Source organism: Prinia subflava, chromosome 3 (assembly GCF_021018805.1).
Source record: "Prinia subflava isolate CZ2003 ecotype Zambia chromosome 3, Cam_Psub_1.2, whole genome shotgun sequence".
In the NCBI taxonomy this organism is placed as follows: Eukaryota; Metazoa; Chordata; class Aves; order Passeriformes; family Cisticolidae; genus Prinia; species Prinia subflava.
Window position 1 is genome coordinate 19126883 of NC_086249.1, and position 23542 is coordinate 19150424.

At 49.3% G+C, this 23542-nt stretch overlaps 2 protein-coding genes across 2 annotated transcripts; one reads left to right on the top strand and one right to left on the bottom strand.

The window, feature by feature from the left end:
* The first annotated feature begins 165 nt into the window (after positions 1-165).
* VAMP1 (vesicle associated membrane protein 1) lies at positions 166-7788 on the top strand. Its single transcript, XM_063394255.1, has 5 exons — positions 166-253; positions 924-1083; positions 1789-1947; positions 2182-2233; positions 5265-7788. Coding segments are annotated over exons 1-5 (468 nt in total). The 5' UTR covers positions 166-251; the 3' UTR covers positions 5360-7788.
* Positions 7789-10405: 2617 nt separating this feature from the next.
* SCNN1A (sodium channel epithelial 1 subunit alpha) lies at positions 10406-17827 on the bottom strand. The gene is made up of 13 exons (XM_063394254.1): positions 17675-17827; positions 17039-17412; positions 16376-16631; positions 15328-15512; positions 14439-14539; positions 13594-13757; positions 13193-13291; positions 12905-13022; positions 12506-12584; positions 12123-12180; positions 11940-11995; positions 11333-11408; positions 10406-11098 (listed from the first exon to the last, which is right to left on the bottom strand). Exons 1-13 carry the CDS (start codon positions 17690-17692, stop codon positions 10772-10774), a joined length of 1911 nt encoding a protein of 636 aa, XP_063250324.1. The 5' UTR covers positions 17693-17827; the 3' UTR covers positions 10406-10771.
* Positions 17828-23542: the final 5715 nt, after the last annotated feature.

Sequence of the window (23542 nt, forward strand, 5' to 3'; positions counted from 1 at the left end):
GCGGGGCTTGTCCCGTGGAGGTCTGGGGGCGGGGCTAACATTACGGCCTTTTCCGCAGGGCGCGGGGCGCTGATTGGCTGAGGAGGAATCCTGGGGCGGTGCCGAGCGGCTGCTCCAGGCGAAGCAACTTTTGATTGGCTGCTGGCTCTGTGGGCGGGGCCCCGCCTGTTATAATTGGGGGTCCCGGGGCTCGGGGGACCGTCGGTGCGAAGCTCTGTGCGTGGTCCTGCTCGGTTCTGTCCGGCCCGGCCATGTGAGTGTCCGCCCGACCGGCCGTGGGCGAGCTGCGGTGGGCGCGGCGCGGGGGTGGTGGCTGGAGCGTGAGGGAGGGGAGTCAGTGCAGAGCCCGCGTCCTGGCCGGCGGCGGTGGGGTCGGGTGGCGCATTGCAGCAGCCGCAGGCACGGCTGCCCGCACCGCCCCCGGGCGGTCCTGCTCCCCCGCCGACTGCGTGGGTGAGTGGGTGCGTGGGCCGTGCCCCAGTGGTGACGTGCGGGGCCCCAGCGGAGCCAGCCTGGCCGGCGGCCACCACTGCGCCCAGCCCGGTGGCTGCCTGGTCCCCCCGGGTGCCCCCGCGCTGCCTCCCTGTCCGTGTTCCCCCACCTTCCTTCCCCGTCTCCTGGGCACATCCATGCGGCCAGGTCGCTGTTCCCCCCGGGGGCCGCAGTGCTTGGCGCGACCGCACCCCCAAGCTCCTTCGACTAGGGGCCGGCTGCATTCCCGGGGGTCCTCTCGCCTTGCCCCTGCTTTAGTCTCTCCCGCCAGCCCGCCTGTTCCCGATCCGGCGGGATCCAGCGAGGCTGCAGCTCCCGAGGCTGCTGCCGGCACTGCTGCAGCCTGGGAACACCGGGGTTCCTGTGGATTTGAGGGGGGTTCTCTCTCGAGCTTCTGAGTTTTCTCTTCGCTGGTGTGTGTGTTCCCTTAGGTCTGACCCAGCTCAGCAGCCTGCTCCCGGGGCTCCCGAAGGAGGGGCTCCCGAAGGAGGAGCTCCCGAAGGGGCAGCCCCCGGCGGGGGTCCCCCCGGGGCTCCCCCCAATCTGACCAGCAATCGCCGCCTGCAGCAGACGCAGGCCCAAGTGCAGGAGGTCAGTAGCTCTGCCAGCCCGGAGGGATGCCTGGGCTCCGCTCCCGCTGCTCTCCGGCAGTGATGGTCTTGACCGGTGTCTGTCGCTCAGGGGGTGGCTCCTCTTGTCATGCCAAAGCCAGAAATTAGTTAATGCTCAATACTCAAAAAGAGGGTGGCAGATCTATTAAAGAGGCTGGAGGAGAGATTGCTTTATGTTTAAAAGCCACTTAATTCTAGATATGACTTCCAAGGACCAGGCTTGCTAGATTCTTTTGGTGCCTCGTTATCGTGCATCTCTTATGGCAGTAAAGCTGTACAGCATCCAGCTCTTAATCCCTGCGGGCTGCTTCAAGGGAACACTGTGTGCAGTGATGTGGGGGGACCGTGCCTGGCTGCCCGGGATCGATGTTAGTGGCTTGGCTGTGCAGTAGCGCCTTTGTGCCTCACCGGGGCAGCAACGTGAAGCTCATAAGGAAATTTTGCAGCTCTCGGGGAGCGAGCACATGTACTTGAACTGATGTTTTAACAGTGAGTCTCGGATTATTTTTTTTTTCCTTTTCAAAATAGGCAGTGACTTGAAATGACTTCTTTCTTACCCTGATCTTCCCCCCCCCTTATGTTTTTCGTTCCTTAGTATTGCAAAATCAGTTATTGGCTAAGTTACTCATCTTATTTTTCAACTGTTTTTACCGATGTAACTGCTCCTCCTGTTCTCCTTCTTCAGGTGGTGGATATAATGTGTGTAAACGTAGACAAGGTGCTGCAGCGAGACGAGATGCTGTCGCAGCTGGATGACCGGGCAGATGCGCTTCAGGCCGGCGCCTCAGTGTTTGAAAGTAGCGCAGCAAAACTCAAAAGGAAGTACTGGTGGAAGAACTGCAAGGTGAGTTTCCTGGAGCCACCATCTCCTTCCTCAGGAAGGAACTGGGCTACTCCTCTCCTGCTTTGCAAGTGTAGCTGGGGCTTACTAACAATTTAAGATTCTTGCACTGGGGGAAGGCTTTGAGGTCTTGGCTCTTGTGCCTTCAGGGTGTGGCTTAGATTCCCTGGCTGTCAGGAAGGATGAGAACTTGTCAATCTGTTCTGAGTGTTGCTCTTGGACAATCTTTTTCTTCAGATGATGATCATGATGGGAGTCATTGGTGCCCTTGTGGTGGTGGTGATTGGAAGTAAGTACCAAAAACCTCAGGCTCAAAGGTGAGGAAACACCAGCTCTACAGTACTTTAAATTTCCCCTTTTTGTTTTGAGATCTTGAGGGTCTTAGTTCCGTAAGTGTCAACTCTAGTCTTTGGGAAAGGGAGGTAGAAGTGCTGGAACTCCCTCACTTAGTGTGGAAATGGTATGCTTTATTTAGTAATATGAGGAATGGGGGATACCATCATTGTAGAAATGGGAAATTCTGCCTGCAAGGTCAGATAAACCTGTAAGTATGAGGGGCATTTACCCTGGAGTGGGTGGGTTGGCAAGTTCCTTCCCTGGTGGGTGGTTTGGAGTTCTCTGAGGGACCTTTGGTGTAACTTGCCCTTTTGTTCTTTCCTTTTTTCTTTTTCTTATTGCTTTCTCCAGTCTACTTTTTTACTTAAATGTAGCTCCTTCAGTCTGCAATCTCCTGTCCCCTATTACCTTGCCTGTCTCTTCTTGCCTCTAAGTTTTTCCTTTCCTTCCCTTTCACCTAGCTTCTTCATTGATTTCTTTATTGGTTTTAATTTATCTTCTCTATAGGACTCTGAGCCGCTTACTAAACATAGGTAGACTTTTCAATAGCTGCTGCAGCTTTAGGGAGCATCCTCTAAGTTTAGAGGAAAGGGAAGTTGAGGAAGAGTGGGTAGCTTTTTGCTCCTGCTCTTCTGCAGGGAACTTTTTGTGTTTATTTTTGGGTGTAAGCTTGTCAAATAGTGCCTGTGTGAACTCTAGCAAAATAAGAATGCCTTAACACAGTGCCTTTTGGGATGAAGGACTTCAGCATGTGAGAGTCTTTAATGTTCTGCCTAAAAAGAGTGGCAGCATGACTTGAGCTTTTCATTGAGCTTCTGAAATAAAAGCTAGTTTGTGTTGGCCAGTGGCTGTGAGCCATCTAAGCTACATGTAGTGATGTAGATTTCTCTAGCCATGGAGAGGTGAGCACTTGAAGAAATGATTTATTCTGCCTGTCCTTATTTCCAGATGACTTGCTGCCTGAACATGGCCATTTCAGTTTTTATAAAGGAGGCCTACATGATTACCTCAGTCAAGTGCAACAGGCTAAACACAGTTAAGTGAAAGGAGCATTGCTACTATCTAAAAGGCATGTGTGAGAGTAAAGTCTCTCTCCACAAGCAACAAATGAACAACAGTTAGTCTGGTGGGGAGTGTCAAATATGCCTTTCATCTATGCACACACAAGCCAGGACCCTGTAGCTTCCTATTGTCCTGTAGCTTTCCAGAAGGAAGACTTCGGAGTAGTGGCAGACTGGGAATTGGTGTTTTACTTTTGTGTGACTGAATTGAACGTCAGGAAGCTCACTACCCTAGGAGATAGAGGTATTCCAGATGAGACTGAATGAGCTGCACAGCTTTCTGATTAAGAACATCTGCTCTGTTTCTGCTGCCACAAAGCCCTAACTTTGAGCAGGAGTTAGAAAACACTTGAAATGGTTAGCTGGGGATTCAAAGGGAAATGGTGCTCTGGGCATGGAAATTGCCAAGTGACATCAGACGTCCCAGTTTGGCAACCTACATCTCTAGAGATCTTGCTGATCAAACTGAATCCTCCTACTTGGTATGGGTTCTCTTGAATTCAGGTCCAGGGTGGCCTGTGATGAAAGTAAACTTGTGGCTGTGGCTTTCTGTGAGCAATTCCCTTGCTCTTCTCCATTAAAAGTGGCAAGAGCTATGTGTTGTTGGAATGTGTTGTCAGACATGGGTTAAATGAGCTGCCCTGTTTCTGTAGAGTCTTCCAAGGAATGTGTATCTTGTCTTTTAACTAGTTTTTTAACAAGCTGAGCTGTAGCCTGTAATCTAGACTGGAAAGACGGTAATCCTGTAATTTAGAAAGCTCTGTCTCTGTCCTAGAATACACTGGGATCTCTTTAGGCTTAAGAGGAGGCTGGGAGGACATAACTGGATGTCCTCCCAGATGAGAGCAAAGTAAAACAGATGGGAGGAGCAGATGCTTTTTGTTTCATTGGGTGTGCTGGGGAAGCCCCTTTCCACCTCTGAGGGCACCTGGCAAGGGGCTAGGTTTTGCATGCTCACTTCCATGCCCCAACATTTTCATTTGAGTTCATCTCCCTGCAATTCCATTCCTCTCCGCCTCGGGGGAGGGCAGAGATGAAGATCTGGAGTGAAGCAGCCCTCATGCCCTGAGCACTTCCCTAATTCCCTGTGGAACTGAGATGGGATGGACGGTCAGAAGTGCATCTACTGAAGAGGAGCCAGGGCCTGCTTGTGCTACTTACTGCTCTCATTTTAGGGGGTAGGCTTACAAGCTTGAGGCCCCCAGACCAGCAATTCTCTCTCTTCTAAAGAAGCCTTTGGTGCCCCATTCCTCCTGTCTCTTTGGGAGCTGAGGTCCCCCTAGGCTGTCTCTTTTATTTCTTTCTCTTAGATGTTGTACATTGCCTCCTCCTCTGCTCCCTTTCCCTTCCTTTGTGTCTCTGTGCATGGGCAAACAAATCACCAAGGCCCTCTTAGTAAAAGCAAGGGACTCTGCTGCCCACGGCGTCACAGCCACTCATGCACGTGCAGTTAATTTACTTCCTCTATAAACACAACTGTAATCTCCTCTGGCATGTTCTAGAAATCAGCTCATGTACTTTTAACGGTCTCTAAGAAACACAATTCACCACCTTACTGAGTCTGTCTGGTCTGTCAGTGAGTGGGAAGGGGTTGGGATGCCAAACTTTCGGATTTTTTTTTGTGACTTCCATAGCATACACATACCTGAAGTTCTGTCCCTCAAAGCAGTGGCTGGTTTTCCATTGTAAAATGATGGTAGTTCCAGTTGTGCTGGACTGCCTCTGGTAAGTCTGTAACAAGATGTGAGAACCAGCAGCTCTGGGGGAAGAGGCTGCCCAAGCCAAGTCTACTTTCAGCCACCAAATGTCCAGCCACTGTCCTGTTCAGGGGACTGCCTTCTGTGCATTAGTGTGTTAGGGGCAGCTCTGGCTCTCAGGCTGTGCTGTCTTTAGATTTCAATAACCTCAGATCCTTAAACACAGAAAACAATTCTTCATTGGTGTTGGAATATAAGTTCAGGACCCAAATGAAGACCTCCAAGAGTAGGATGCTGTTCACAATGTATCTTGGAGCATGACTGGAATAAAGGTAAGTGCCCCTTTGTTTTGCTTCACTGTACATTTGAAACTCATTAAAAGAAAATTACAGAGCTTTGTCCAGTGCAGACTTCTTTTGAAATTAGGTACTTGTGCCCTTATCTGCCCTTACTGCTACAAAAGGCAGGTTGTAAAACAGTCTTCCCTGTGGCTTCTGGTTCCCTTTTGATCAGTCATTGTCCAGTCTTAAACATCATCGAAATCACACCCGAACAATGAACACACCAGAACAACTCTCAATGGTGAATTGGGAGCAAGGCAGCCAGACTAATTCTTCAAAGACGGAAGCCTTCCTGGGAAAGGAGGGTGTCTGGACTGGCTGGTGGAATAAAGCAGCATGTACAGTCTAAAATTCCACACAGTTCAGGCCTGCACAACCTGAACGAACGAGTCGTGCTACAATTCCTGCCAAGTTTGTGTTGTGTTCCTGTCAGTTCTCAGCGTCATTCACGTACGGGGATAGGGAAGATGCGTTCTTAGGACAGATTCATTTTTAGGTTGTTGATGATGCAGTGTCCAAGTCTCTAGCCAAAGCTGGGGATTCAATGCTCATTTTCAGACACTGGCAATTACTCTGGAGCACAGAGCTGGGGCTGAACATACTGCTGAAAGCTGTCCCAGGGTTGAACTCAGTTCATGAGTCATGCTGTGGATGTTTGCAAAGACTTGCATGTCTAGCCATAACTCTTCTGGTAGGCATTCAAAATACCATGTTCTAGTGGAAGCTCTTCCGAGCTGCCATCCTGTACTGCATCAGCGTTTCTGCTGCTCCTGCAGTCTGTTATCCCAGACAAAACAGGGTTTTAAATGTGCTCTAAAAGCAAGGCCAAAGCTTTGGGAGAACAGTTCTTGATATGTCTAATTAAAAATTCAAGCTCTGCCTTTAAACATGGAACATGCTTAACATGCCTTTGAACTGGAACAGGTTGCCCAGAGAAGCTGTGGATGCCCCATCTCTGGAGGTGTTCAAAGCTGGGCTGGATGGGGCTTTGGGCAGCCTGGTCTAGTGGAAGGTGCCCCTGTCTATGGCAGGGAGTTGGAGCTAAGATGATCTTTAAGGTCCCTTCCCACCCAAACCATCCTGTGCAACATGCAGCTGCCATATCAACTGCTTCATCCTGATGTCTTGATATGTGAAAGAAAAGCCTCAACTGTACTACTCCTAAACGGATATACCCTAAACCTTCATCTTTTTATGTGCCAGGTTTTTGCTCATTCATTGCTCTGGCCTTTCCTGAGGTGCCTCTTTGCTGGTCAAAGCCGGGTGCGGGCTCTCCTCAGTGGTGGGGTTTGTTGTCTCAGCTGGAGAGTAACCAAATGATGGTGGGGAAGACAGATTTTTATTCAGAGCTGGAATGAAGCAGCAGCAGTTTTTTAATGAACCTGGCTTCCTTGGGAAGTGACAGAGGTCCCTGCTCTCATCTATCCACCGGGGTTGGAAGCCTTAACTTGGTGAAGAGAGATAATAAGGGGGAGGTTTTATCTTTGTTCTGACCTGTAAACAAATAATTGCTCTGACAGATGTAACAGATAAAGATACAGGTTTTACAAATAGGCAACTCAGCCATGTCTGTTGGATACCTGAGCCTCCATACCCTGATGATCTTTGACCTATTTTTGGCCTGAGATAGAGTGCAGCACTTACCCAGAACACCCTCATTTGCTCCCCATGAACAGCCCCATAACATCCTTTCCTTCAGTGCACAGGCCCACTAAATGATTTCTGAAGAGGACAAAATGACACTTGCTTTTTATATTCTTTCCTCAGAGGCTTCTTTTCCAAGAGCCTTTGTACTATTTTTTAAAACTAAATTTGCCATAAATTTATTAAAATTAGTAAAGATTATAAGCTCTTTTTAGTTCATTGCTTTTAAGCATACACCTGGAAGCTGAAGACACTTTCCTCTCTTGTGCTTAGAAGCCCCCTTTCAATATTGCATATTGTTAAATGCAAAGAAATGTGACTGAACGTGGTTGTGCCCCTGGTATGCTCCTGATCTCTGTGGTTCCTCTGTGTCCTTTCACCAGCAGCACTACTGCCCTCTTTTCACTTCTTCGTGTAGCCTGTAACCCCATAGGTTTTAGTGAACCTAACCTGTCCCAAGAGCTTGGTAACTCTTTCTTCAAATTCCTTCTGAGTTGGACCACAGTCTGTGCAGACAAACCTTGACCTATATGTCCAGCTTCTCTTAACCCTCCAGCAAACAGGGTTTAGTTCTTCTAAATATATTATTTTCCAAACTGATGGTTCTCTCTTTTTTTTTTTCTAGCTTCCCTAGACACTTATGTTGTACTTCCTTGCCTTTCCTGTATTACCTTAATTCTTATGGAAAAACAATAGTTTTGACATCTGTTCCCAGTCCAAAAAACCACATTTTCCATGTCCTCAAAATAACTCTGCTATGCCTCTGACACACCTATGACTACCGAGCATTTACATCCCCTCAGCTTTCTCCTCTTGTAGAAATTCACCCCAGCTCAGACCTTTAATGTGCCTTTTGCTGATCTGCAGATCCCTATACATGCAGGCTTTCTTCCCTTTTCTCCAAATTTTCACATTCTCAGTGAAACACTCCCATTTTCTGGGCTTTTACTCCAGCACTGCTGGCTTTGCCTCTTACTTCCAGCCAGACCAAGCTCACTATACATCTGCTGAGCTCATTTGTGGTCATGCCAGCCTACGAGAAATGCAGGGATTATTTCTGGAACAAGCACCTGATTTCTCCCAAGACGGCAATTTTTGCACTGATTCACAGGACAGGTAGGGCTAATCTGTTTACCAACTTGTATAACAGCTTCCTCACATTTGTATAGGCTTTTAACTCTGGATTTACAGCTATCCTGAATGGTGCCATTACTTTGAGTTCATCAGTCAAAGCCCCTTTTTTTCATATTTTAACACATTTATGGAACAGACAGAATATGGTTCAAGCTTCCCCCAGGGAATACATCACCCCCTTCTGCAGCTGTATTTCTTTATGATGAAGAGAACTCACCGTTTCAAGTACTTATGCCTCTGATTAATCTTGCTTTAATCACCCACTTAACTATGCCTGATGCAGCAGGTCTCATCAATTTTATGGGTATTACAAGGTTATTTATGGTTCTGTGGTGTGAAGAATCGTGTCTTACTCTTTAGATACTGAGGAAAGATCATGCTTACCATATGAATCATTGTATGTTTATGGTATACAAAAGACTGTTTTAGGTGTTGCACCTGCTCTTTCTCCTTTCTTGATTTGAAGGTGGCTTTGTGAACCAAACAGCTTTGTGTCTAGTGCCAGGTTTTTGCTCATTCATGTGCTAGAAAACACCCAAGGCATCAGTTGAATTTGTGACCAAGAACTGGGTGCAGCATCCTAGCCTGCCTTTTGTATTTTAATTGTGGCCAAAGTTACTTTCAGCAACTAAACCTAGCTTTTAGCTCTGCCTCTTGGGCAGTGTTTTTACAGAATATGAAAGTACCTTCACAGAGGCAGTTTTGAGGTTTCATTCATTACACTTTTTTTACTTCATTTAAAATCAGACACAGAAAATGGATTTTTTCATGTTTGCAGAAGTTCTGATTTTCTTTCTAGTGGGGGCCTCCAAGGAGGAATACAATGTTGCCACACCTCTAAGTGCTTATTGCAGGCCTCTCCCTCCTGCTATGCTGCCACCCTTGGTGAAGGACACCCCCGAATGACTTGCTTCTATTCCTAGCAGAGAGACATTACCTTCACTTTCAAACAGGAGTTATCAGCTGAGCACTGGGTTAAAATTTGTAAAACCAGGAATATTTGTGCAATAAAGACCATAGCTTTTTTATGTGTATGTGATAAAGAATAAAATCACTCTCTGCTGGGAATTGAAAAGTGCATTTAGGTAATCAAGGCGAGAGCAGTACAACCAGCATGTGTTTAGCATCTCAAAGGGAAAAATTAGGCAACAGCTTAGATACTGCAGTGAACTTCTTCAACTTCCCAAGGGCAGTGCATCTACCTTAATTTTTAAAATAGCTTCAGTTTTTCTTTTGCTATGATTGACTAGTTTTTAAATTAAAAAGTGGCTGTTTGCAGTGTGATTGGTTACAGGGTTCCACAGGTCTTTGCCTAAACTGCTTAAATTCTGGTATCTCTGTTTGCCCTGTGGAATGGATAATCCTGTTTTTTTAAGGACATCACCCTTGCTCTCTTGATACCCCACAAAGTGCAGTGCAAACACCATTGCAGCAGAAGTCTGAGTATTTGTAAGAAAAGAATATGGCAATCTCACTGCAAGAAATGTGTTCTTTTATAAAAGGTTCCCAAGTTAGTTCCTGAGAAGAGGACCCATTTCTGCCTATGTGGTCCAATCAAATGGGCTCAGGCTTTCCTTGGAAGCACTTTAGATGACAGCCTGCAGTACTTTCCTGTGCTTCCCTCAGGAAGAAGAGGCTCAGCAGGGTTTCTGTGGGTGGACGAGACAAGGGCTGGGAGGAGCAGAACAGGCACTACATGATCCTCTCCCGCAGGATCCCACAGCAGCAGAGGTGCTGTTTGGGATTTTTGGAGAGCGTGCATAATCCTACCAAACTCTCTTTGTTTCCATCAGGGAGAAAGCAGGGAGGGTCAAGCAAATGTAGAGATCAGTTTGTCCCAGAGCTGTTGGCAAACAAATAGCTGGACGTACACATGTATGGTGTATCCCAAGAAAGGGGGGACACCCAAGATCTACCAATGCCACAAAGGCAGCTTTAAAAGGGAGCCTTTCCTTTGCCAGAGGTGTTTTGTCCCAGACCTGGGAGTGGCAGCAAGCTTCGAGCACCTCTCCAGAGCATTGTGCGTAACGCAGATTGAGATCGTGCCAGTGGCTCTTGTTTCAAGCAGCCTCTCCTTGGGGGGAGGAGAGGGTAGGTGACACAGTCTTGGGATCAGAGCTGGACATGAAGAATGAGGAAAGGGCAACCAGTTTAGGGAAAGCTTAACAAAGCTCAGCCTGTTGAGAGATTTATGCCTCAGCTGAGACTCCATTCCTGTTCCTTGTCAAACCACAGAGGAGGCCAGTCACACCTGCCAAACCTCTTTAATTAATGACAGACCAGAAGTGTGGCAGCACCCTTGTTGGAGGGAAAGAAAGCATGCGTGCACATGTAGGTGTGCACATGCACGGAGCGTAAGGAAATCGAGAGGACATCTCCCCCATAAATACAGTAGATCGCTCTCATCCCTGGTGATCCCACAGCAATAGTATTTTATGGGACTGAAGAATTTGCCTACAGAAGTGAAAGCCATGAGCCCAGGCCAACCATGGAGCAGTCTTCTGCTGCGGTCCATGTGCAGCACCCCAGAAAGAAGGAAACGCAGGCCCCGCAGACAAAGCGTGCAGCCTTGGCTCCAGCTGCCACCCGTGTGAACAGTGAAGAGGGGGCTGCCTCACTCGTGTCCCACCTCACCGTCCCTGCTCGGCCCGCGTGGCTCCAGGCTGTTGTAGGGTGGCAGCGTGGTCACTACAGCCTCAACAGTGAAGCGATGTGGAGCACTGGGAGGCGGTGCCTCATCCTGGAAAGCAGCGTTGTCCTGACTGTTCACAGGGGGTCCTGGTGGAGACAGCTTCTGCCGAGAGCGGAACCAGCGGAAGGCCAGGATGAAGGTGATGGCAATGAAATCCAGAACCAGCTCTGCGAGCTCCATCACAGACAGGACAGAGGATCCAAACCAGAGACTCCACTGGTTCCCAAGCTGGGACAGCAGAGTCACTACCTGCAGGAGATGGAGAAAGAGCAGTGCTGACAGCCCTCATCTGGGACTTTGCCTCCCTGCCTGTTCCCTCTTCCCTGTGGTGCCAGGGTGGTTTCCCTCACCCTGCTCAAGGAAAAGAGACTCAATATCCAGCCATGCTGCTGGAACAAAAGTTTGCCACATCGTGTCCCTCCTGTGGGAGGGACATGCTGGGGGAATGGGTGGCCAGAGAAGACAGTGTAGTAAAGTGTGTACCGTGAAGGCTGGAGACTCCCCATTGGTCTTGTAGTTCCACTCCTCAAAAAAGATATTCACTTTGGCAACTCCATTCCTGTGAATGAAAGATGATGCTCAGTAACCCCAATTCCCTCAATTCCTGCATTTCTTCACCAAGCCTAGTTGTCTCTCTCCCCTTCAGCCCCCCATCCTTCTCCCATACATACCACCCAGAGACTTTCTTCCATCTCTGCAGCTTCTCAGTCTGCATGAAATACAGTCCTTGGTACTTAGAGTGCACTTCTGACACTGTACTGTAAAACCCAATGTTTGTGGCAAAAGCTCCTGCATAGCTTTCCTTCCACTCTTCCACAAGCACTTACTGTGACTCCAGAACACATGGCAAGTGCTGGGATTTACTATTTTCATATCAGCATCTGACCTCTTCAAAGTTTTTCACTTAGGTCCCCAGTCCTTGCTAAGGTCTCAGTATATATCTACTCTGGCTCAAATCCACTGCCCTTGTCCACAGGTGCCATGCCTGATCTCTTCCCATCAGTGATTTATCTTAACTCTGATATTTCCAACACATACATCCACTGAGATGGTTTCTGGTTTGGACACCCCTCTTTTTAGGGGTTCTCACCTCTTGGATGTGATATTGTATTTGTTCTGTTGTGAAAGCATGTAGAAAACCCAGTCCTGAAATGAAAGTGCAATAAATTGTGTTACATGATCACAGTCACCTCCTGCAGGTTTAGCACCAGTTGAGGAAGGACTGAACGGGAGGTGGGAGCAGTGCTGGGAAGCCAGGACACCCTCTCCTCACCTCTGAGACAGCAGAAGGCCAGCGGGAGTATCCAGCAGACAGCTGGTATTCTGTCATTCTGCAGGGCAAGAGGAGGAGGCTGTGTTAGCTGTTGAAGCTGTAGGAGCCACAGGGCCAGGTCTCACCATCCCCAGGCACACCTGGAGATTCCCTCCCATGCTGAAGTTCTACCCAGTTCCCACCATGTGGAATGCACAGTTCCTTGGGAGCTCACCCCTAAGCCAACCCTGACACTCCTCAGCCATTTTGGCTTCCTGATGGGAGCAATAGCATTTCAGGTTGGGGCTCAGCTATTGACTTGAGCTTTTGCCCAGTCACCGAATGCTTCCCAACACTTCTAGGAATACTTTCCAGTCTTCCTGCCCAACTGATGATCAACTTACTTGCAAGGTTTCCGACACTTATGGAAACAACCCAGCACGTCAGCTTTGAATTCAGCCAGGAGTTTGTAATAGCAGTAGCCTGAACAGCAGAGAAAGTAAATCCAGGTAAGCTCACCGCATCTTTAGACAAAAGGTGATGTGTGACAGCGAGGGGAACCCAGAAGAGGTTTCCTTCCACAAGGGGCTAATCATCCAAGGTGAGACTGTCTTTTGGATGTCTCACACCAGGAAGCTCATTGAAGACAATGAGACGTGGGCTGACCAAAGAGGTTCAGGTGGGCATGAGCTCTGCCTCCAACTACTACTACTACCACTTCCAACATCAACAACCACTTCCAACAACAACAACCACTTCCAACAACAACAACCACTTCCAACAAGTCCCTGCTATCCACTCACCCCAGGCTCTGTGCTTCGTGTAGTCACAGTACTCAGCTCCGTTGGGCAAGGGATAGAAGTAATACGCACAGCCACAGCGTTCCACCATGTTGAGCTGGAAGCAGGAGCGAATGCAGACCTGGGAGGCACATAAGGTGGAAAAGGCTGATCAGGAGAACCAAACCCACTGGTGCCTGTATCACACCACACTTGTTAACAGAGCCCAAGGAAAGGCACGGCCGTTAGGGGGCTGAAGCACGTCAGGAAAGTGGAGGAACAAGGCTGCCCGGAGGGGTGAGGGTGAGCTACCTGCTCGGTGTAGCGGGATGAGTACAGGTTTTGCACTGGCACGTCACTGCCATCCTCTGTGCAGTCGCTGTAACTGCCCCCAAGGCGCACCGTCATCTCCTGCAACAGCAAACTCTCGCTGCACAGAACTCAACTGGATCTCCTCTTCCCACTCCCATGCCACATGCTGCTCATCCATCAGTGTCTGCTCTCTATGCTTTCCTCGGGATGCCAGCTCCCCCTGCTTGCCTCCATTTCATTGTTTGCTGATAAACTGTAGCCAAATGCTTCTCATCTTCCCCAGCAAGCTGTTCCTTCCTCTCCCTTCACTCCACGTGATTAGTCCCCTCCCTTAAACACATCCTGTAGGTCCCCCAAGTTAAACCTCCCACCCACAGCTCTCACCCCTTCTGCTGGCTCACCTTTCTCATGCTGATGGAGGTCTCGATGCCAGGACGAACATTGAAACCCCCATCATCCATGAAGGCTGGCTCGTTCTGGTCATGGACCATGACCCTGGCTCCTGTCACCGTGGACAGCAGAGGGATGAAATCATTCTGCTCGGTGCGCACCACCAGAGAGAGACCTGAGGAATAGCAGAGAGCGAGGGAGGTCATGGCTGGCTGTGGTGCAGCAGAGAAGGGAGAGCAGCAGGATGGCTGGAAGGGAGTCTGAAAGAGATAAAGGAAAAGACAGACATCAACCAGGGCTGCATCAGAGCTTGGCAGCAATAGAGGGTGGCTGGAGGGAGGCCAGAGAAAAAGCTAGAGGGTCCAGAAGAGGCCAGAGAAAACTGGATTTCATCACTGTGGCTTAGAAAAACCAGCATTGGGTATTGAGAGAGATTTCATGGAGAAACTTGGAGCCAGATGGAAGAAAAGCCTGAAGATTTGGTCTGGAGAGGTTTCAGGGGGTTTAGGAACACAAACAGGTCAGTTTCTTGAAAGAGGAAAATGGGGAAGGAGAATACCAGGAGCACAAGCACTATGGCTCAGCAGAAGACTTCAGAAAGGGCCTGCACAAGTCCAGAGGAAGGAAAGAGCATGAGGATCAGGCACTGATGAGGGAGAGAGAGTTCAGTGGGCAGCAGCGAGGGACAGCCATGTCCATGAGACAGCTGACTCCAGATGGGTGAAAACAGCTTGGGCAGAGACAGAGGAGGGCTGCAATCTGCCCCCACCGGTACTAAGCACAGCAGGACGCCCATAACTCCTAGGAAAAACAGAGCTAAGCTGTTCTTACTCACCAAAGAGTGCCTCTCACCCACCATTATTGATCCCAGGCAGCGAGGACGTCCACAGGTTGCTGCTGTTGTCATTAAACGTATAGCAGTTCCCATACAAGGGATGGTGGAAGTGGGTGTAGTTCCTGAGAGGGGGAAAGAAACATTCAGACCGAGTGGGAAGGGCTGTGAAACCAAGGGGAAGGGCTTTCTGAGAGAACAACTCTGTTTTCCATCAGCAGGGAGAGGGGCTTACAGCAGATGGGCAGTATTTGTTATGTAAACTCACAGGAACAGGGAACAGCAATTAAAATCTGCTGTAAAAAATGTCCTGGAGGTGGAGAGGCTTTTACACGAGGTTTTTCATGCTGTTTTTCAGAACCCAAATGGATTTGAGCAGTGCTAGCAATTACTGTGCTATCTTCCTAACACTGATGAAACTCTTAGCTTTTCCTACCCCTTTTCCTCCCTTGCAGATAGTTTTCATTCCACTACCTCCTGGGCTTTTTGACCAATAACGGCAGGAGAAAAGTGGGATATGTTTTTACTGATTTTTTGTATCAACTCTCTCTTCTCTTCTTCCTTTTTGTGGGCTGATATGTATCACTTTGCCACTATGGAGGGTAGAATAAAAATACTTCTACGCTGTACATCTGTGCCTACTCTGGTGTTTGTATCATTATTTAATTTTTGTGAAACTCAGAAAAAGGCAAAATCATCCTTCGAGATTCACAGTTCCAGGCCACAGAATCTGTGCCCCTGCTATGCAAAACCCACAGGAAAGACTCAAGTAAGATCATTTGATCTTTCAAATGGGAACTCAACAAGGAACGATCCAGCCTCGGAAAAGAGGTTCTCTAATGTGGGTTCCTTGATTCCCCTCGAACCCAGGCACAAAATTTGTGTTTTCAGGGGTGTTTCCCCTACTACTTACGCCTTGTCACACGTTGCCTCATTGAAGCGACATGCATAGATGAAATTCTCAAAGTCAGACTCGTCCAGGTCTTTTGCATCGGGCACCTGCGCCAGGATATTGATGTAGTGAAAGCTGTACCACTCCCGCACGGCATCCACTCCCGAGGAGTACGCCTGATGGAAACAGTCGTTGTCTTCACTGCACTGTTAACAAGGAGAAAAGCCGTGTCAGAGAGGTCTTCTTGTCCAGGACACAGGGCTCTACCTGTGGATAAGCTGTGCTCCCTCAGCACAGGCAGATGACAGAGGAAGTGAAGAGTTCCACAGAACTCCTGTGTGTGACCAACAGGATACGGAAAAAACCCAGGGCAGGTCCTCGGTGGAAGGACAACGCCAGGTGAATAAGCGAGGCTGAGTAAAACCCAGGAGACAGCAAGGTGTACAGGGTAATCTGCACATAAATTCTGCCTGGTATAAAACCAGGAGCTTTAAATTCTTGCGTGGGGAGCCCTTCCTTTAGGGTGTGTCCAGAAAAACGTCTGTGATCCTGTGGCAACTCCAGTTAACTGCTGAGCGATTAGCTTCAGTCCTTCAGTGCCTTTTTAAATGCAAACACAGATACCCTAGGGCGAGGAAGCTGCTACCTAGGAGCAACTGTGATCATGATCCCACTTCAGGTGGCCCAGGACCATCAAATACTTTCTCCTTTACTCTTATTGGGCAATACAGCAGCTGATGCTGATAAACTGCTCTCAAAAGCAACTGCAAGGCTGATGTACCCTCAGGAAGGACAAGGTTTTCCTGCTGTTGGGAAGAGTTGTGCACTGACATGGACATGTCCCCTGGGGCCTGCATAAACAGGGACAGAATTTGGGGAGCAGGATTGTATGGAGCAAAGGATTCACCTCTACCTTTATCTGTCATTAGCAAAAGCCAGTGGAGATTAACCAGACTGCTACGTAAGGAAAGGCACGGCCAAGGCAAGGGAAAGGGAAGACTCTTAACAAGATAAAAGTATCCGGGCAGAGACTGGTGTGGGTAGGGCACGGGGTATCTAGGGATCTCACCAGAACAAAGCCAATTTTCCAGTCATTCTTGTCCACTGAGGGACTGTTCTCTGGCAAGTTGACTACGTTATCTCGCTTCTGCCTCTGCAAAGGATGGCGTCGGACATGATGGAGCAGGCTCCTTGAGCTACGCCTTTGTGTGGACGATGTGGACCAGTCTCGTTGTGGCAGAGACATGTTGTAGTCATAGAGGTCTAGCAGAGTCTGGTGGGTGATTTGGTCCAGCTTATCCAGCTGCTTTCGGATGGCGCTGTATCTGTACAGGGGGGAATGGAGACCAGCAGTTTTAGGGCTGGATGCACACAAACAGCTCGGAATAAGACAGGCAGCAAAGTTTGCTGGGGTGATTCCGGGTATTCCTGCCACCTGCTGTAAATCTAACCCCTTGCTGGAGGCGATCTTGCAGGAGAGAAGTAAATCTGCTCTAGCCCTGTGGCAATTTACATTTCAGCCTGCCAAATACACCACCAAGCAGGGCTGCCTGAGCTCACATGCCTTACTGTAAGTGCCCTGCAGCAAGCAAAGGCCTCTGAGAAGTGTCCTTTCCACCGACACCGCTACAACAGTGGGCAGCCGAGGACCACGAGGAGAACCAGAAATATGTGCCTTTATCCTGCACCCATCAAAGCCAAGGCAGTCAACATCTCTGCAATCTTTTCTTACCTGTACGGATTGAGGGTGCACAGCGTCACGGCCGGGAAGATCAGCCTGTCGGAGTTCAGGTTGAGGTTGAGGTTGACAGGGTAGCTGAAGTACTCCCTGTAGAGGATCCCGAATTGCCAGTACATTAAGCCGAAGGTGAGAAAGAAGAGAACGGACCAAAAGGCTGTCTTCATCTTATTCTTTTTGGAGCACACCAGGCGGATAGCCCCGTGGATGGTTGTGTTGCTGCAGAAGAACTGGAACAGCTCCTGGTAGGAACTGTAGAACTCGATGAGACCCTCCCGCTCCTCTTCCTTCTGCTGCTGCTCCTCTTCTTGCTTACATTGTCTCATTTTCTCCCCCTCTGGCATCTTCCCTGCCTTCACGGACTCACTCTACAGCACAAACTCAGAATTAGTGGCTCACGCAGCAAGACCGTGGCTGCGGGAAGCCGTGCCCGCTGCACACACTGCCTCTGCATCACCGACTTCCCCAAGCCCCGCTGCTTCCACCCTCTCCTCCCCGACCCCCACCCAGGGGCAGGTCCCCCTCCGAGTCCTCCGCTCCCAGTGTGACACGGGCTCGATCCTCCCCCCGAGGAGCCCCCGTCCCTCCCGCGGCCGCCCCCGCCCGCCCCGCCGGGGCCGCGGCACTGACGGGGAGCGCGGTGCCCATGGCGGGCGGCGGCTGCTGGGGCCGGGCCGGGGCCGGTGTGCTCTGCCCGGCGCTGCCGGCTCTCCCGCAGCCTCCCCGGCTGGGCTGGGACCGGTTCCTTTCCAGTTGGAGCCAGCACCCCGCCCGGCTCCTGCCCTGCCAGCCTCTCCCCGCCCCTCCCGCCTGTCCCTCCCGCCTGCCCCCTCCTGCCTGCCCCCGTCCCCTTCCCTCAGGCGCCGCTCCCGGCGAAGAAAAGCCTCTTTAAACTCAAGTGTCGGCGGCGGGGCAGCGGGGGACCGGGAGCACGTCGGGGCGGTGACCTTGGCGGTGGCGGCGGGGCCCCCCGGCCCCCGAGGGGAGCCCGTCCCGGGCCAGGTGCGGCCGCCGAACAGCCCGGACCTCCTCCTCCTCCTCCCAGCCCCTCCGGCGGGGACGCGGCGTCCCGGCGAGCCCAGGCGGTGCGGAAAGCGAGCTGGCAGCGCCGGGCCCCCGGGCAGCGCCGGCCGGAACCCCACGGCCCGCCCCCTCGGGACCTTGCCCTGCCACCGACCGGCGGCGAGGCCTGGCTGCCATCGCCGAGCTGAGCTTTGCGAGGGCAAAGCCAGCCTCGGGTGAGGTCTGCGAGAGATGGGGCACACAGGGCTGGGGGCGAGTCAGTGACACACCGCAGTCACCGCATCGCCTTTGCTAAAGTGCCTTAAGTAAAGAAATCTTTTGTGCCTGGCCCAGCCATGAGAGGGAACTTGTTTCGCTGATCTGTGCCTGGGAAATCAAGGCCTCCTGGCATTGCCCAAAGCCTTCCAGTGTTTCCTTGGGCCACGGAAATTAACACCCTTAGCAAAATGTGAAAGTCTCAAACACTCTCCCGTCATGATAACTGTGAACCTTCTTTACCCATCTTTTTTCCAAATGACTTTCTTTCAAACTAGCCCTCTCTGAAGTTTTCACTTATTTCTTCTAGTTACCTCCTAAGTCCTTGTTCGGCATCTTTGGTTACTGAATTTTGATCCTTGTGGAGTTAGCTGTGGTTTGGTTAGTGACTCAAAATACTCAGCCACTTTCACCTCTTCATGTTGCAAAATCTCAGGCTTGAAAATGGCAAGCAGTACACTTCTGGGGCCAGCAGTTCAGTGTCAGCGTGCCAGAACAGCCTTGTGACAGGTGCTTGTTACAAACGTGCAGCCACAACTTGGAGCGTTCCGCTAGCTCCGTCCCCTGGCAAAGAGCAATGCAAAGCAAAAGCCTTGTTTCCCCTGCAGTTCTAAACTTAATGGTATCTCCAGGGAATTGTTTTTGAGCTTTCATCAAAGATGAGAGTTGCAAAAAGCGGGTGGCATGAGGTGGATGGACTAATATTTTATCTAATGTATATTAAAACGCAGCTGCCTCAGAGCAGTACTGCATCCACTTCTGGGGCCCCCAGCTCAGGAAGGACATGGTCCTTTTGGACAGAGTCCAGAGAAGGCCACAAAGATGATCAGAGGGCTGGAGCACCTCTCCTGTGAAGGCAGGCTGCGATGAGAGAGTTGGTGGTGTTCAGTTTGGAGAAGCAAGACCCACAGGGAAACCTTACTGCAGCCTTCTAGTGTCTAACAGGGCTACAGGAGACATGGGAAGGGACTGTTCATCAGGACTTGTAGTGATAGGATGAGGTGAAATGGCTTCAGACTGAAAGAGGGTAGGTTTAGATTAGATATTAGGGAGAATATTGTTTTCACTGTGCCATTGGTGAGGCACTGGAACAGGTTTCCCAGAGAAACTGTAGATCCCTGGAAGTGTTCAAGGCCAGGTTGGACGGGGCTTTGAGCAACCTCATCTAGTGGAAGGTGTCCCTGCCCATGGCAGGGGGGTTGGAGCTGGATGACCTTTAAGGTTCCTTCCAACCCAAGCCATTCCATGATTAGAAGTGTCCTGGGTTGGGCCAACAGTCCATGCAGCTCCGTACCCCTGTAACCCTTGGGCAGTGCCAGTGGGAAATGTCATTTAGTGGAGGAATGTGAGCTCTTTTGACTTGTGCCACTTGCAAGTTTCATGCACTCAGACAGACCTGGAGCCTGGGAATTGGTGCAGCACTGGTGCTTACCATTACCAGTGGAACCTATGGAGCTCTAATCCAGTCTCTTCACAGGGAGAAACCTGTATGACTTACATTATCACAATTTCCTGAAATTACTGTTACACTAAATGACTAATCCTCCAGTACCACCTCTCTCTTACTGGAATTGTGACTCTATCTTACTGCAGTGACAAAAGTTATTTTGTCTCTGATAATGCCCTTTTTATACTCATTTGAGTTAACAGCACCCACTAAGAAACTACAGGCAAATTTGGTAACCAGTGGGCATTCTCTGATTTCCACAGTATGTAAAAGGACTTTAAATTGTCTTCAACTGATTCTTTGCAAATGACTTCACAAACATGGTCCTCTTCGTTGGTGTGAGACACAGGTAACTTACATTTTTTGTTTTCTCTTGTCTTGAGTCATAATTAAAACCTCAAACATCTGGACTGATTTGCTGTATCTAAATGACAGTCTGAAGCAATTTTCTTAGCATTTTGCCATAGCTGACAATTTCCATCACCATGTTGTTTGGGAGAACTTTTGGCCCTTGACCAAGTCTGGACAAGAATAGCAGATAATGATAATACACATGTATCTGTGTATCTCTCTATACACATCTAGATTTATTTTTCAGAAGACTTTATCCATGTCTTGTTTGGGGTTTCTTAAGAATGAAAAAGCCATTTACTGGCCCTTTAACCTTTTCCAGTGGCCGTGACAGCTGTGCTGAGCCTTTCCCCTTTCCCTCTTTCTCCCCCAGTGTGCTGCTTGGGCTGCCGTGCGCTATCTGCTGCTGTGCACACCTTGGAGCATGTGTCAGCCCTGAGGTGACTTCCAGTTGCTTCAGTCAAGCGAAGATCACCTTTGGCCGTGGCTCTGTCCCCATGGTCACACAGGTGTGCTGCAGATCGACTGCCAGTGCACAAAGGAACCAAAAATTTATCTTTAAATTGCTACAAACACAATTACCTCTTGATTCTTCAAATACTTTAGAGACGATGTGAACAACAGGTCTCCTGTTGCCAGCTCAGCTGCCAGTCTCAATCTCCATCAGAAGAAGACGCAAATTTGCTAACTCTTCAGCGTTGGTTTTTTTTTTTTAATTATTGCTTATATCTTCCCAGTTTTTGTGCCTTTTTTTCTGGTGTGTACATGAAGTAGATCACTGAAGTGACCATTGAAGTGGCCCAGACTGTCAGTCATAAGTGGTACCATTTTCCTCAGGCACACTGCGCAGTAACAGAAGACAGCAGTGGTAAGGAGTTATTGGTGCAGTTTGCAAAAGCAGCTCCTGTTGATCATTTAGGTGATTAGGTTCACTCCTCTCTCAAGCTTTCCTCACACAAGAGTCTTCTGAGCATATTGCCCATCCACAGCTCTCTGGATATTTCCATCCAGAGGTATTGACCTATCAAGGTGAGTCACACCTGATGGAACTGGTTTTGACACTGATGGTTATTACCCTCACTGCCATTCAGGCTCAGCAATTATGGGATAATTTGTCTTCTGAAATCCCAGGTCTTGCAATAGAGTGAAAGATCTTCCATCAGGCTCTACAAATCCTCTTTGGAAGTTTTGGTTCATCATATTTACTCCACCTCTAACAACATTTTAAATCCAAGGAGCTTTATGCTGAGAAGATCCTTGTCACTGCTTCCTTCTCTTGTGAAATGGGAAGCGCCCTGTTGTTCTGGGCAGTGCTTCTGTATATTACATTTTCACAAGCTCTGAATGCACAATTGCTTTTTATTGCTACTGAACAACCTTTGAGTAAACATGAATCACTCTTTATGGCATCAAATTTGAAATGTTTCCTTACCAGCTATGTTGATTATCTGCCCAGGTAGGAATTTGATAATGATCTGTAGTACACACAACAATTTTAAATAGAACAAACTTCTTTTCTACATACTGCTACTGTCCCTACTGTCATGGGAAAAAAATAAAAAGAAAAATCTCTCCCTGTCTGGTATGGATTCCAAGTGTAACATGTTTTTGAACTACTTGTAAGACCTTTGATCCATTTAACTCTTTTGTATGTCTGTAAATGCAATTGCACTTTCCTTCTGCTACAAAGCAAAAGCCAGCGATTATTTTGGGGTTACTTCTGGATAACCTACATCTGCTTAGATTTTTCTGCATTAAAACTAGCCACCTGAACAGTCAAGGAGTAGCATCATGGGTGTTGCTGTAAGTTTGTTTGGCCAAAGAAGCCCCAACACAGTAGGTGACAAAGATGGGCAGATGTGAGGCTACACGTTGAATGGCTGCTGTCTTTGGCAGAGAGGTGTTTCCCCAGGGTGCAGGGACTCCCTTGAGGCAGAGGTGGCGATCTCCAAAGAGGGTCATTATTAAAAAGCCATCAGGGATTTGCAAACCAATCTATTGGGCTGTTGAATGCCTTCTCCCTTGCTCCTGATGTAACTCGCCAGGCAGCAGTGGTGTCTGTCCCAAATAACCAGTGATACCACAGCAGCAAGAGCATGTCCATGTACACACTTCCACTCCTTTGTGTCCCCAGGAGGCTGATTTTCAATGCATGTCTTCATTTGTACCTTGAAGAAGGAGAGTGGCTGCAGAGAGCCACTCAGGTGAGGCAAAAGGGAGCCCTGGGGGAAAATTGAAGCTGTGTGTGTTATCCGCATGAAAGATGGGAGATTGCTGGGTTGAATCATGAAAATAAAACATTGTAGGACTGAGAAAGTCCTGCTGGAGGCTTAGTAGAGGGAACCCAGTCTCTCTTCCTAGGAGAATGAAGTCTAGGTGAGTGGACCCCAGAAGACTCATTTGGCAAACCTGAATTAGCTTCTGAAAAATGGAGCTGATTCCCATCTGTTATTCATATTTCAGAATAAGGGATGTGGCTTCCTGGCAGTGGTGTATCAGACAGAGTGCTGAAGAAGCCCAGTGACCCAGACCCTTTAGCCACACTGCTTTGTGTCCGAGCCAGCTGCGCTCTTCATTACTTGTGACCTATTGCCCTGCATGAGAGAATCAGAGTCACCAAGCTCTGCCTCTGCTGCAGAGTCCCTCCCGGAGGATCACTCAGCCATATCCACACCTCCACAGACACTGATCTCCTTCCAGTCCTGCTGCTATGGGACCGAGTGTGGAAATGGCCAGATGAAAATTCCCACCCACCGGCACAGCTAAACACACACACATCTGGAAGCTGGGTGGACAGTCCAGGCTAGAACAGCAGCCAGCAAAACCTATAGGACTGGTTCTGCATCTGCTTTGTCCTGAGGGGCAATTAATAAATGGACGATCAAGATGGAGCCTCTTTGACGTCCCCCCACCCTCCCCTGCTCTCCCCAGGTGAAATCTTCAATTTCCTCATTCCAGCCCAAACAATATAACCATTATCACAGCCACCTGACTCCCTGGCTCTCTGTCTCCACCCCTTTCCTGATCTTTCCGGCCTGTTCTTGGAAATCGGAGGCAGAAGCGGCCACCTCAGACCAGTTTTTCATCCGGCAGCTGCTGCTCCCAGCCAACAAAGAAGACTGGGGCTGGTCCCCTGCGAGCCCAAGGCAGCACCTGCCTCGGCAGACACAGGTGCTCCCTGCTGCCTGCCTGCAGCTTTACCAGAGCTGGTGGCAGGACAGCCTTGCTTATGTTTAGCTTGATTTTTGACACTGCCTCATGTGATTCTCCAAATCCACCCCCAGGCACTCCCACCCCAGTGGTTTCGTGTTGCTTCTGCTTCTCGGCTCTGCTGAGCATGATTTCTCCTCCTGTGGAACACAAGTCAAAACCCATAGCCTTGAAAAGGGAATCCAAATGGAATTAAGCCCTTAAGAAGAAAT

Bases quoted from the DNA above. Each gene is read 5' to 3' on its own strand.
- VAMP1 (XM_063394255.1), top strand. The intron at 1,084-1,788 runs GTCAGTAGCTCT...CTCCTTCTTCAG, and splicing joins CGCAGGCCCAAGTGCAGGAG to GTGGTGGATATAATGTGTGT. The intron at 2,234-5,264 runs GTAAGTACCAAA...CCTTAAACACAG, and splicing joins TGTGGTGGTGGTGATTGGAA to AAAACAATTCTTCATTGGTG.
- SCNN1A (XM_063394254.1), bottom strand. The intron at 16,632-17,038 runs GTAAGAAAAGAT...CCCCCTGTACAG, and splicing joins TGCACCCTCAATCCGTACAG to ATACAGCGCCATCCGAAAGC. The intron at 15,513-16,375 runs GTGAGATCCCTA...CCTTGTTAACAG, and splicing joins GGAAAATTGGCTTTGTTCTG to TGCAGTGAAGACAACGACTG.